The sequence below is a fragment of the Hylobates moloch genome, unplaced genomic scaffold (genome assembly GCF_009828535.3).
Source record: "Hylobates moloch isolate HMO894 unplaced genomic scaffold, HMol_V3 SCAFFOLD_12, whole genome shotgun sequence".
Taxonomy (NCBI): Eukaryota; Metazoa; Chordata; class Mammalia; order Primates; family Hylobatidae; genus Hylobates; species Hylobates moloch.
This window is the reverse complement of record NW_026652287.1, coordinates 71,621,942-71,633,998: the sequence shown is the minus strand read 5'-3', so window position 1 is coordinate 71,633,998 and position 12,057 is coordinate 71,621,942. Positions and strand designations below refer to the sequence as shown.

The following is a 12,057-nucleotide window of genomic DNA, read 5'->3' as shown; positions in this document are numbered from 1 at the left end:
ACTCATGTCCATGTTAAATAATTTAAGGTTGATTTGTTATTCATGTATTTCTTTCTAATTGCGAGGTTTTTTCTTACATTGCAAAAGAAGTTTGAGACCAATAAATGTTCTAGCTTATAAAATCCAAACTATCATAAGCTTCACAAAAGTCAGGACAAAATGGCTTATCAATCATAAACAATTCAGGAGTTGGTAATGATATTTTGATTTGTTTTGTGAAAGATTGCTTTTTTTAAGATAAGTCCAATATATTTAGAGTATTAGGTACAAATATTAATACTTAAATAGCAAAGGTACTTATACTCCAAAACTTAAAAACATTTAGGAGACTATATATCTGCCTGTGGGCTCAGTAAATAGACTTGAAAATATTTTGTTTTATAGTCACACATTTTATTACAAATTTATTTTTTACCCAATAGAAAAGCAAATTTGGAATCTATTTACAAGTACTATATATTTACATATATACAGTTAATGAATTTAAAGAAAATGGGCAGAGAAACACAATATAAATCAAAGAATATGCCACTGTACAAGGTTTATTATCATTATCATGGTCCTTAATGTTACTGAACTTTTACTATATTAATAAATACAGTTCTATATTTACACATCTTATAAAACATCTCATAAATGTATTTTTTCAAATCCAAGTTAAAACATCTGATCAAAATAAACATGCTTATATAAAAATAAATCTACCTAACAGCCATTTGGTTTGGATGTATTGAAGCTAATATAGGATAAAAGAAGGTAAGAATTAATACTTTGACTTTTCTTATTTAATAACTTGCTTCTTAAAATACCTAACACAGTATTAATATGGAATAAACAGAGAAGTAATGTTCCTAACATCAAGTGGGTTATCCAGAGAGAACACAGCTAAAACCAAGCTAAATAAACAGGATAATATGTTACTGAGTCTCTTGAGTCCAAAGTGGTGTCAGATATTGGGTTTGCCAGAGCTACTAGAGATACATGTGTGAGAAGCTGTATCAGTGGACTTAATTTATGTCATGTGCACATTTGATCATTAAGATGCACATCAGTTTGAATCAACTGATAAAACCTCTTGCAAAAATTGTTTACAAACCCAGAAAAAAAAAAAATCCCAGATTGCTTACTGTCTTTTCCAGGTATGTTCATTGCTGGCAGTGGAATTCCCTTCTGAGCTTTGGGCACCAAGGAGTGAAAAACAAATAAGATAAGACATACGTCACCTGTGCATGATTGCCTTAGTAACAATTTAAGAATTTCAATCAATTTTCCTTTCCAAATACTTGTAAGCAGTTTTATCCCATGAGGGTGGAACCATCTAGTGCTGATATATAAAACCTGGTGTCTCTAAAAATGATCTCAATATGAGTAAGTTAACAATACCTTACATTATCCATCCAAGGGATTGGTCCCTTGGAAGGATCCTTTCTGAGGAAAGGCAAAGGAGGACTCAAACATCTTCACGTGGTCATTAGAATGAAATCCTATGGATCACAGCCTCTACCTAGCAATGTAGGTCATTGAAAACCCTTATTTTCCTAATTCCCCCAACAACCTCTTGAGTTTGTGGGTTTAAATAAACCCATTTGGAACGCAAGTGGGTTCTCCCTCCTCCCAAAATGATTACATTGGTGAGTTTAAAGAGAATGCAATTCAAATCATGGAGAATCTTTTCTAAAGAAAATTTCAATCTGCTTTTTTGATCTGGGCTCACTTAAATAGTGTGATCAATCTATCCCTTAGCTGAACAAATTATACAAGCAGCATTTAGACTTATATTCACTCTCAAGTATCAATAGGTTTTCAGCCTTTTATCACTAACTGAGAGATTCTTTTTTGGTTTTTAAACCGAGTTTCACCTCAGCTCTTCTTATTAGTTACTGCTATGATATACTCAATCTCACATTTTCAGGTTCTCAACCTTTGAAAACATTTTCCTTCACATATTAATTAGGGACATGGGACAAATGCCACAGAGGAAAGACGGCAGTTCTCAGTCACTGGATAAGCTGGTGATGGCACGGAACTGGGAGGCAGGTCATAAGCGATGCTGGAGCTGGTAAAGGTTACCAAGGCTTGAGTCGAGTCACAGGACTGTTTTTCGACATCATCAGAGTTAATTGACATCAAGCTTGGGTGTTTTGATCTTGTCCAGAAGTAGGTTTGCTTTCCCAGGCTCACCAGATCCTCCTTAAAGTGAGGATTGAACAGGATGTAGAGAAGAGGATTGAGACATGCAGGAAGTGGGACTACCACCAGAAGGATAAACTTAATTACTTCAGGACTGATAAATGTGAGGTTTAGTAAAGAGGAGAAGGACAAGAAAGCCACGGGGCAGTACAGGATGCAGTTGGTGAAGAGCAACAGGGCAATGTGTTTCACCATAGAGCAGTCCCAAATATTCTCCAGGTCTCCCTTGTCCAAATTGCAATAGAGCTTGGTGTAGGCAATGGTCATCATGAGGAAGCAAAGGGAATTGAGCAAGATGAGAGCAACCATGTAGCCCGTGGTGCTGGGCTCCCCAAAAGGCAAAGGCAGGCAGAGAGGGGAGGCGCCATACTCGCTGCCACCCAGCAGGGGAACTGCGGCCATGGTCAAGGCCAGCAGGGCGCAGAGCAAAATGATTACTTTCAGGCTAGAAAAGGGAGCTTTCGTTTCAAATTTTGCAGAACATTTCACAGAGAACCCACGCTCCAGGGCTGCCAGAGTAAGCAGGAAAACAGATGATTCCGAAGCAAAAATGGACAAAAAACCAATGACTTGGCAACCGACCCCATTCTCCCACCAGGCACCGTGTCGTGCAAAGCTGCCAAAAGTGAATGCATCCACGCCAGCCAGCACAGCACTGGAGACTCCCATGAGCATGTTCACCGCTGCGATGACCCCAATTAACAGTTTAATGGCGGAAATGTACAGAGGGGATCTGAAAACTGTGGAAGTCACCAAAGCATTACAAGTAAGTGCCAGAACTGCTATGGTCCACACTCCAATTCTGATCAGCCAGCCATCAAGCAGGTGTTCACAGGGTTTGAAGGGGCCTAGAAGTTGAAGGAAGGCAAAGATTGAGTATCAAAATAGGGTTTACAACTTTTGCTGAATTACCCTTTTTTCTCTTTATTTAGGATGCCAAGAGATAGTGGTCAAAAACAGCCTAATAACACACAGTGCCCATGTGCATGCTCCACTATCTCAAGCCACTGTCACCCTGGATCTTCTGCAGCACTTGCTGGGTGAGTACACCAGGTGCTCCTGTTCCAGGGTATTGATGGAGAAATGAGAATGGAGAATTTTGATCACTTGATTGAAGTCCCTAAGATACAGCTGTGTTGGAGCCAGGTAAAAAGTCAGCTCTCCTGGACTTTTCATTATATAGTTTTTCAGAATATTTCCATAAATTTCCATAGGCAGACAAGGAGAATCCTAGGGAAATACTCGATAATATTATGAACGTGCATTTCATGAAAATCTCATCTTAGTATTAGATTAAAATTTGAGGTTAGGGAGCAAGGAAAAATCTATTCGTTAAAAATAAAATATCAACTCTTCCTAGTGTCTTTTTTCAACTGGCTCATCCTGTTTTTTGGAATGAGACAAACTATTAAGTGAATTCAACTTCACTTTCCTCCCCTCCCTTCCCATCTCTTCCCATCTCTTCCCCTCCCCTTCCTCTTTCCTTCCCTTCCCTTCTCTTTCCTTCCCTCCCCTCCCCTCCCTTCCCCTTCTCTCTCCTTCCTTCCTTCCTTCCTTCCTTCCTTCCTTCCTTCCTTCCTTCCTTCCTTCCTCTTATCTGTACAAACTATTATTTGCTTTTACCAAATAGTTATTTATAAGAAAAACCTAAGTCACTTTCAAAATTCGGTGATTACACAGAACAAGTTTATAGCATACTATTTCAGGGTAAATTGCTAATATCATTTTAAAAATTACATATGCCTCTAACAACATACTTGATTCTTTAGTTTACATTAAGTTAAATCAAAAGTCCTCCCACCTCAATCCTATTGGCAAATGAAAAACAACTCCAGGGAATGAACATTTGTATTTGACAAGACACTATGGGGAGGGTTACTGATGAGCTGCAAAGTTGGCACAGATTCGGCTTTTAAAGTATAGCTGCATTGTTTTTCATGGACTCAGAATCAGTGGTGGATACTGCTGTTGAGGAAGTTTTGATGCCTTTCTCACCTGGGGAAGGTGAACACTGCACTGAATGAAGGGCTTTCAGGTCTTCCTCAAAGTCAAGCAGGAAATCTTCAAGGTCACGTTCATCTGCAAGCAAAAGAAGTCCTGGAATGATTAATTCTGCCTCTCTTTTCAAGGGACCAAATCCCAGAGTGAAGAGTCCTGGGTTATTCTGGAGACATGAACTGTCACAGATTCCTTGTGCTCTAGCTTTCTTGCAAGTTATTATAAAGTTGCCTTTGGATGTTTGACTCAAGCCGCTATGACATACTATTCTAGTACAACTGGGGGTGAGGGAGAGTGACCCAAGACACCGGGTGTAACATCTAAACTCTCATTCTGCTCTTGTTCCTGCAGCTCATGATGTCCCCACATTGCAGAGCTAAATTAGAGGAGGCTATGGGCCTCTTCATTCAGAGTAGGAACTGCTTTATCCAAATTTCTAACACTATAACAGCTATAGTGCAAATGTTCTAGTCTGTGTTCTCTGAACACCAGAGAGAGAATCAGATACAGGAAGTTTCAGTCTTCCCTGGGGAGTTCTGCATAACAGAGGACAAATCAAATAACTACTTGGTGCTTGGTTTAGCTATCCATGAAATAGGAGTTTTGTGATCTAACATATTTCCCCAAAGATACAGATTTAATTGGTCTCATGTGGGAATTGGGGACCAATATTCTTTAAAAGTTGCTATGTGAGTGTAATATGTGGTCCAGGGTTGAGAACCACTGCCCTTGAAAATAAACTCCATGAATGACCATCTCTCTGTGTTGTTCACTGTGTACTTTCAAGGCCTAGAACAGTGCCTGGCACAAAGTAGGCTCTCTAATAACTTTTTGCTTGTGTTTTTATTTTTTGAGTGAACAATTTTTGAGAGAAATTAGAGTGGGTGAGGCAGGAAGAGCAAAAACTGAAGCAAGAACAAGAAGAAGACACATGCTGTGGCCTAAAACAAAAAAGGCAAGGACCAAGATATCAGTTCCTTAAACAGATACACAGGCAGGAAAAACTGGTAAGGTTATCTGCAGACAGACTGAATCATACTTGCTTTGGAATCAACAAACCAATAAGGCCCAAAGCATGAGAAGCCATCCTTCTGTTTAGTCTGTTTAGACTTTGTGCAAACTCGCAGGGTTGGCAGGGAAGGCAGGGGGTGGTGCCCAAAGCACCTCCTCATTACCACAGGTGTGGTTTGAGAGGCATTGTTGTCTGTTTAGGTAACGTCTTAATTCAAGGAAAGCCAAGCTTTACAGACATTATCTCATTTCACCTTCTGGACAGATACCCCGGGGTGAGGTAGGTGAGGAGAATGATTTAGAATTAGTTGGACAAAAAGTAGGATTCTTTAGCCCTTCTGCTGAAATATGAAGGAATCTAAAATGTTTATATCTTTCACTTCTTCCAGGCCATAAGAATGAAAATGGATTTTGTCTTCTGGAGAAAAAGTTTCTGAAGTATGTATGAAAAAGGTATCCTCAGAAATAGGACCCTTTAAAAAGCTGATGGAAACACCATGTCAGTAATCACCCCTGAGGACAGTATATGCTAAGGGGGAATCTAATTATAAATATAAATATAAGAATTCACCTACAGAACAGAGGAAATTTTAGGATGAATCCTAAGCAAGTTTTCTCTTTCTCAAGTAGTCTCTAAAAAGTGGGATTTATTCACAATTTGCTGAGGTACAAGGACTTGTCTGAAGTTCAGATAATCTGTTTGATAATTTTTTTTTCCTTTTTTTTGAGACAGTCTTGCTCTGTTGCCCGGGCTGGAGTGCAGTGGCGCGATCTCAGCTCAGCTTGCTTTGGAATCAACCTGCCTCCTGGGTTGAAGCGATTCTCATGCCTCAGCCTCCCAAGTACCTGGGATTACTGGCATGTGCCACCATGCCTGGCTAATTTTTTGTATTTTTAGTAGAGATAGGGTTTCACCATGTTGGCCAGGCTGGTCTCAAACTCCTGACCTCAAGTGATCCATCTGCCTTGGCCTCCCAAACTGTTGGGATTACAGGTGTGTGCCACCACACCCGGCCTGTTTGATGACTTTTCGTTGAACATAATTCATTTCCATGTGTTCCATTGAACACGACACAATTTCATTACCATGGCATAGCAAGTCCTACCTTGAACCTGAAACATTCCAGCATCTTTCTTATGAAAGTCGTCCATACTGCTGTTGTCACCTTTATTCCATTGATTAGAAATCTTATAGGCATTCTCACACACTCCAAATGCACAGCACTGGTAAGCATAAGGCATTTCTATAACCCTTTAAATGAATAAAACCCAAACAAAAAACACTTAAAGAAACGGATAATTAAATATAGTGTTCATGTTCTTTCACCCAATTATCCTACCTTTGGATTTTAGCCTAAATAAATAATCCAAAGTATAAGTTATGGGCATAAAGGTGTTCATTACAGTGCTATTTATAAAAACAATGAAGTTATTAAAAATGATCACTATGAAATGTTAATTGCTGAAGCTGAGTGATGCAACTTCCATTACTCAAATGATGGAAAATTTCCAAAATAAAAAGGTTAAAAAAATGGCTGCTAAGAAAAACTGTAGCAACATGAAAAAGTGCTTATGGCAGAATAAGTGACTAAACTATGACATATATTTCTGTGCACATTTTGAGTCTAACAATTAAAAATGCACTGGAAACAAAGCTTGGAAAGAAGTAACTTAAACATGTTGTTTAGAGTGGCATTTTTAAGATTTTTGTTCTTGGATGCTTAACAGAGACTGGGAAGGGTAGACTTGTGGGGAGGTGGGGATGGTTAATGGGTATAAAAAATAGAAAGAATAAATAACAACGACTATTCAATAGCACAACAGGGTGAATGTAGTCAATAATAATTTAATTGGGCATTTTAAAATAAAGAGTGTAATTGGATTGTTTGTAACTCAAAGGATAAATGCTTGAGGGGATGAATACCCCGTTTTCCATGATGTGCTTATTACATATTGCATGCTTGTATCAAAACATTTCATGTACCCCATAAATATAAACACCAACTATGTAACCATAAAAAATAAAAACGTTAAAAATTTAAAAAAAGATTTTTGTTCTCTCTTATACTTTCCCAACTCTCTTTTGGGGTTTTATTATTTTCATAATTTTAAAAGTATGTAAAAACTACCGTGGGTTAAAAAATACATAATCTTTCAAGATACTTCTTTGTCAATAATAAGCATAACAGATTTTAAGCAACATTACTTCCTCAAACAAATATTAATTTAGTACATTTTATTAGATACATACAAGCTAAATTAAAAATTGTAAACAAGAGTAGAATAATGTTGTAATGTTATTTAATTACATGCTCTAGTTTATATATATCCCATGGATCAATTGTTTTCAAAATCCTCCTATGAACTCTATGATTCTGGGAGGCATCTTTGAGAAGGAAAGGAAATATGATCAGGAGGACACATTTTCCCACTTCAGGGCTTGTCCTAACAATGCTCCAGGGTTAGGAGACTTGAGGGCATGAAATGCAATTCAGAAGTGTCTCACGACCTCATAAATTTAGAACACCACTATAATACATCTGTTATTTCACATGACCACAAATGTATCTTATTAGTTTTAATGACAAACTCACTTGAGTTCTGGAAAGTTTTCAGATGATATCAAGCTCTGTAAGGCATGATTTCCTGTTAATTTTAAGTGAGTTAAACCATGTAACCCAGTTACAGGAAAAGACGACAGGAGGTTGGACGATAGGTCCCTGCAAAACATCAAACAACAATTGGCTTTTAGTCTATGTTAGCATAAAACGTTTATGTTAAAAAAAACAACAACCTAAAGATCGTTAAACTACTCAATAAAAACTTCTAAGCAGGGTTCTTACTCTTAATGGTAAAAGTAACCATTTTGGTTTAGCTCTTGATAACTTTTCTATTCACAATCAGGATTGTAGGGGAGAAAAGGTTTTAATTGTATTCAAACTGTTCTATATGCAGCTTCATTTTGTCAGGTGGGGACATCTAAAATCAAGGGGAAGGTGCTGTATTTAATTTGAAAAGTGATGCTGACTAGATCAGGAGTGAGAGGTAAAAAGTGTAGGGGGTGTATTTACTCCCCTTCCTCTTCTCCTAACTTCTGTCTAACCAATTTCTTCTTTCTTTGTTAGATAAGAGATGGGAAGTTGGCGTGGGCAGAAGGGACAGGAAGATTCTCTATCAGTCAAAATGGCATAAAATAAAATGGAAGCCCTTCAGACCTGAATTGACATCTTATTCCATTCCACCTGATCACAAAGCACAAATAAAAAACTTCAGCTGAATAATGAGAACCACGTGTCACCCAGATCTTCAATTATCCACTTAAGGGCCCATGTGGCCCTGGAGGAGCAGGAGAACTCCTCCCTGGCTCTGACAAGCTCTAGGCATGGAGAACACAGAGGGCAGGTAATCTGTGCATATCCAGCTTCTTCAACAAAACCAACTTTTAAAATTAACTAGATGGTCCTCAATTGTTAAGAGACATACCATAAACAAGTTATGGAATACTCACAGCTTTATTAGGGATGGCAAAGTGGAAAATGCATTGGGGTGAATAATAGCAATTTTGTTCCAAGCCAAATTCCTATTTTAAAAAAAGGCAAATGAGAGAATTATATAGAATAAAGAACATGTGAAGTTTTATCATATGCATTTAGTCTTCTACCAAAATTAATTTAATTACCATTCAGATCAGAAACAATTAACTTATCAAACTGCCCTTCAGATTAAGATATTAGTGGTATAAAATGACTAATGAGAGAACTTTAAATCAAGCTTGTTAAAACCAATCAAGGAAACATCGTTCAGGTGGATATTTTGGTTTTTACTCTTGCTAAAAGGTTAACTTTAACATGGTTGTAAAATTTTATTAGGGCCTTTCTAAAATAAGTGGTTGTAGCACTGTGGGAAGGGACAGAAACTTCTGAGTCTCTTCTTCTGACAAGTAAGTTTTAAATTATAAAATGTCCTTGGATATGTAATGAAACTCAAAAAAATTTGGGCACATCACTCATATATGTTAGGCCTTGAGAGAAACACAAAGATGCTTTCAAGAAAATTTCCAGGAAGGATACTGACAAGTAAATTATTAGCCAGGATATGAATAAAATAGGGGCCAACATATGTTAGAAATAAAATTCTTTGATAGTAAAGAAAAAGTACAGTTTATGGGGAAATAAAATTCACTTCCCATGGACGAGTAATGAACTGCGGATAATTAAGTAGGAATAAAACATTTTGCAAAAACTTCTGTAGATAATTTATCAGGAATAAGAACTACATTTTTAAAAAGGAAGGATGAATTTAAGATTCTTAATTTTTGTAAATGACTAACAATGGTAACTAAGATGTAGGCATTTGAGAGAACTGAAAGTAAACAAAGTCAACTTTTCTTAAGTGTAGAAAAGTTTATGATATTGGGCTCCAGGGTTACCTTAATAAATGGTATTCACAGAATATGTACATTCTCATTTGAAAGTTCCTTAGGGACCTGTCCTCCTTTCCTGGAGGAAACTGGAAGTCTTTTCCTTGATCCCAGAACAGAAGAAAATTGCAGCTAACAAGGGGAGGAAACGTATGGAAGGTAGGAAAGCTACAAATGGTGGCTGGGCTTTGGGTAATTGAGTGCGAAGACTGTCTTCTGTTGAGCTGCTCAAGAAATACGTGTCACTGAGGTGAGCAAGTAATACCATCTGTCAGAGTCTTTTTGGCAGCTTTAAGTAGATCATGGTGCCCTGGGAGAGCTTCACGGAGCAGAATATCTGGAATGTAGGCCAAGTCCTGCCATGGTGCTTAGAGTGATTTGACTGGGGTTTAAGTAAATATGTGAGAATTTATATGTTCAAAGGCCTGTAATTCCTTTTCAATTCATGAGCCTGTGAGCTGGAATCCTCCCAGCAGCCCCAGAGGAGTCATTTTCTGCTTTCCTGCCCTGCTCTGTGCCTGGGGCTGATCCTGCAGGCTGCATCCCCAGAGCTCCCTAATGGCCTCAGTTGTATTCTCAGGAGAAGCCCCCAAAGGAAAGGGAGGTCACGGCCCTCATGGTCTTCTCTTCCCTGTTTTGGAATCATGTCTCTCATGGCAGCTACAGACTTCTCAAGGGCTGCAACACTTCTCCATGCTTAAGCTCTTTCTTTGTCCTGGAAACATCATTTCCTCCCTGTGACTCTAGCCCCAGATGTTACTGGTTTCTGCACACCCATCCTTTGCTTGCTCCCTGCCAACACCTATGTAAGTGTCTTTTCATTTGAACCGTCTTTTTAAAAAATTTAATTTAATTTTAAGTTCCAGGATACACGTGCAGGACATGCAGGTTTGTTATGTAGGTAAACATGCGCCTTGGTAGGTTTGCTGCACCTAGCAACCCATCACCTAGGTATTAAGCCCTGCATGCATTAGCTATTTATCCTGATGCTTTCCCTCCCCCTGCCACCCTGATAGGCCCTGGTGTGTGGTATCTCACTCCCTGTGTCCATGTATTCTCATGGTTGAGCTCCCACTTATAAGTGAGAACATGCAGTGTTTGGTTTTCTGTTCCTGTGTTAGTTTGCTGAGAATAATGGCTTCCAGCTCCACCCATGTGCCTGTAAAGGACATGATCTTATACCTTCTTATGGCTGCATAGTATTCCATGGTGTATATATACCACATTTTCTTTATCCAGTCTATCATTGGTGGGCATTTGGGTTGATTCCATGTCTTTGCTATTGTGAATAGTGCTGCAATGAACATATGTGTGCATGTATCTTTATAATAGAATGGTACACACACACACACATATATTTTTTGAGATGGAGTCTCACTCTGTTGCCCAGGTTGGAGGGCGGTGGTGCGATTCCAGCTCACTGCAACCCCTGCCTCCCAGCTTCAAGCAATTCTCCTGCCTCAGCCTCCCGAGTAGCTGGGATTACAGGCGCCCACCACTATGCCCAGCTAATTTTTTTTGTATTTTTAGTAGAGACAGGGTTTCACCATGTTGGCCACACTGATCTCGAACTCCTGACCTCAAGTGTTCTGCCCACTTCAGCCTCCCAAAGTGCTGAGATTACAGGTGTGAACCATTGCACCCAACATTGTGATTTATATTTTTGGGGGTCTATACCCAGTAATAGGATTGCTGGGTCAAATGGTATTTCTGCATTTCAACCATCTTAAATGACTTCTGTTTCTTGCTAGAATCCTCAAAGCCTATATACTTATTTTCATAATAATAATAAGGTTGCATAGTTACAATGTGCCAGGTACAGTTATGAGGTTTTGTTTTGTTTTGTTTTGTTTTTACAGGTTTTAATCTCATAACCCTCACCACAACCCTAAGAGGCAGGTATTATCATTACCTTCATTATACTCATGAGGAAAAAGAGAAACTGTGTGACAAGTCACTTGAGTAATAAATTACAGAGTAATCTCAGGAGCTGCAATTCAAATGCAGGCACACTGACTTCACAGTCCCTGATCTTGTGCTCAGAACATGTTTAAATCCTTAAGCAAATAATGAAAAAGCCACTGCACTAGACCCTGGGCTAGAAGTTTTACTGAAATTTTAATTTATGGGAACCTGAAAAAGTTCTTATTGTTTTCAAGTATGGCATAGTCTACCTGATGACAGTGCTAAGTATTGAGTTCTATAGTAGAGAATGTGCAAAGTGCATCAGAGTGAAGTGGGCCCAAAGATAGAAGATCTTGTTCTTGTGAAATGGGCAGGGGGACAAGTCATGGGTGGGGAGGAATCCTATAGGCAATGGGAATAGGAGAAACAGTGGCTCGTGTGTCAGGGACCTGGAGTGTGCTGAGGAGAGATGACACTGTACCAGGAGGCTGGAATCAGATTTTGAAGAGTGTTGCTGGGAAGTTTGGTCTGAT

The 12,057-nt window shown here is 38.7% G+C and overlaps 1 protein-coding gene across 3 annotated transcripts in view; it reads right to left on the bottom strand.

Moving 5' to 3' along the window:
* Positions 1 to 371: 371 nt before the first annotated feature.
* LGR5 (leucine rich repeat containing G protein-coupled receptor 5) overlaps positions 372 to 12,057 on the bottom strand; it is a 149,497-nt gene continuing 137,811 nt past the window's right edge. For all 3 annotated transcript variants that reach the window (XM_032170741.2, XM_032170742.1, XM_032170743.1), the window contains 5 exons: positions 8,708 to 8,779; positions 7,794 to 7,919; positions 6,306 to 6,451; positions 4,186 to 4,269; positions 372 to 3,038 (listed from right to left, as the gene is read on the bottom strand). In XM_032170741.2, coding sequence (XP_032026632.1) covers positions 1,951 to 3,038; positions 4,186 to 4,269; positions 6,306 to 6,451; positions 7,794 to 7,919; positions 8,708 to 8,779 — 1,516 coding nt within the window. In that variant the 3' untranslated portion in view covers positions 372 to 1,950. The remainder of the gene's footprint in view (positions 3,039 to 4,185; positions 4,270 to 6,305; positions 6,452 to 7,793; positions 7,920 to 8,707; positions 8,780 to 12,057) is intronic.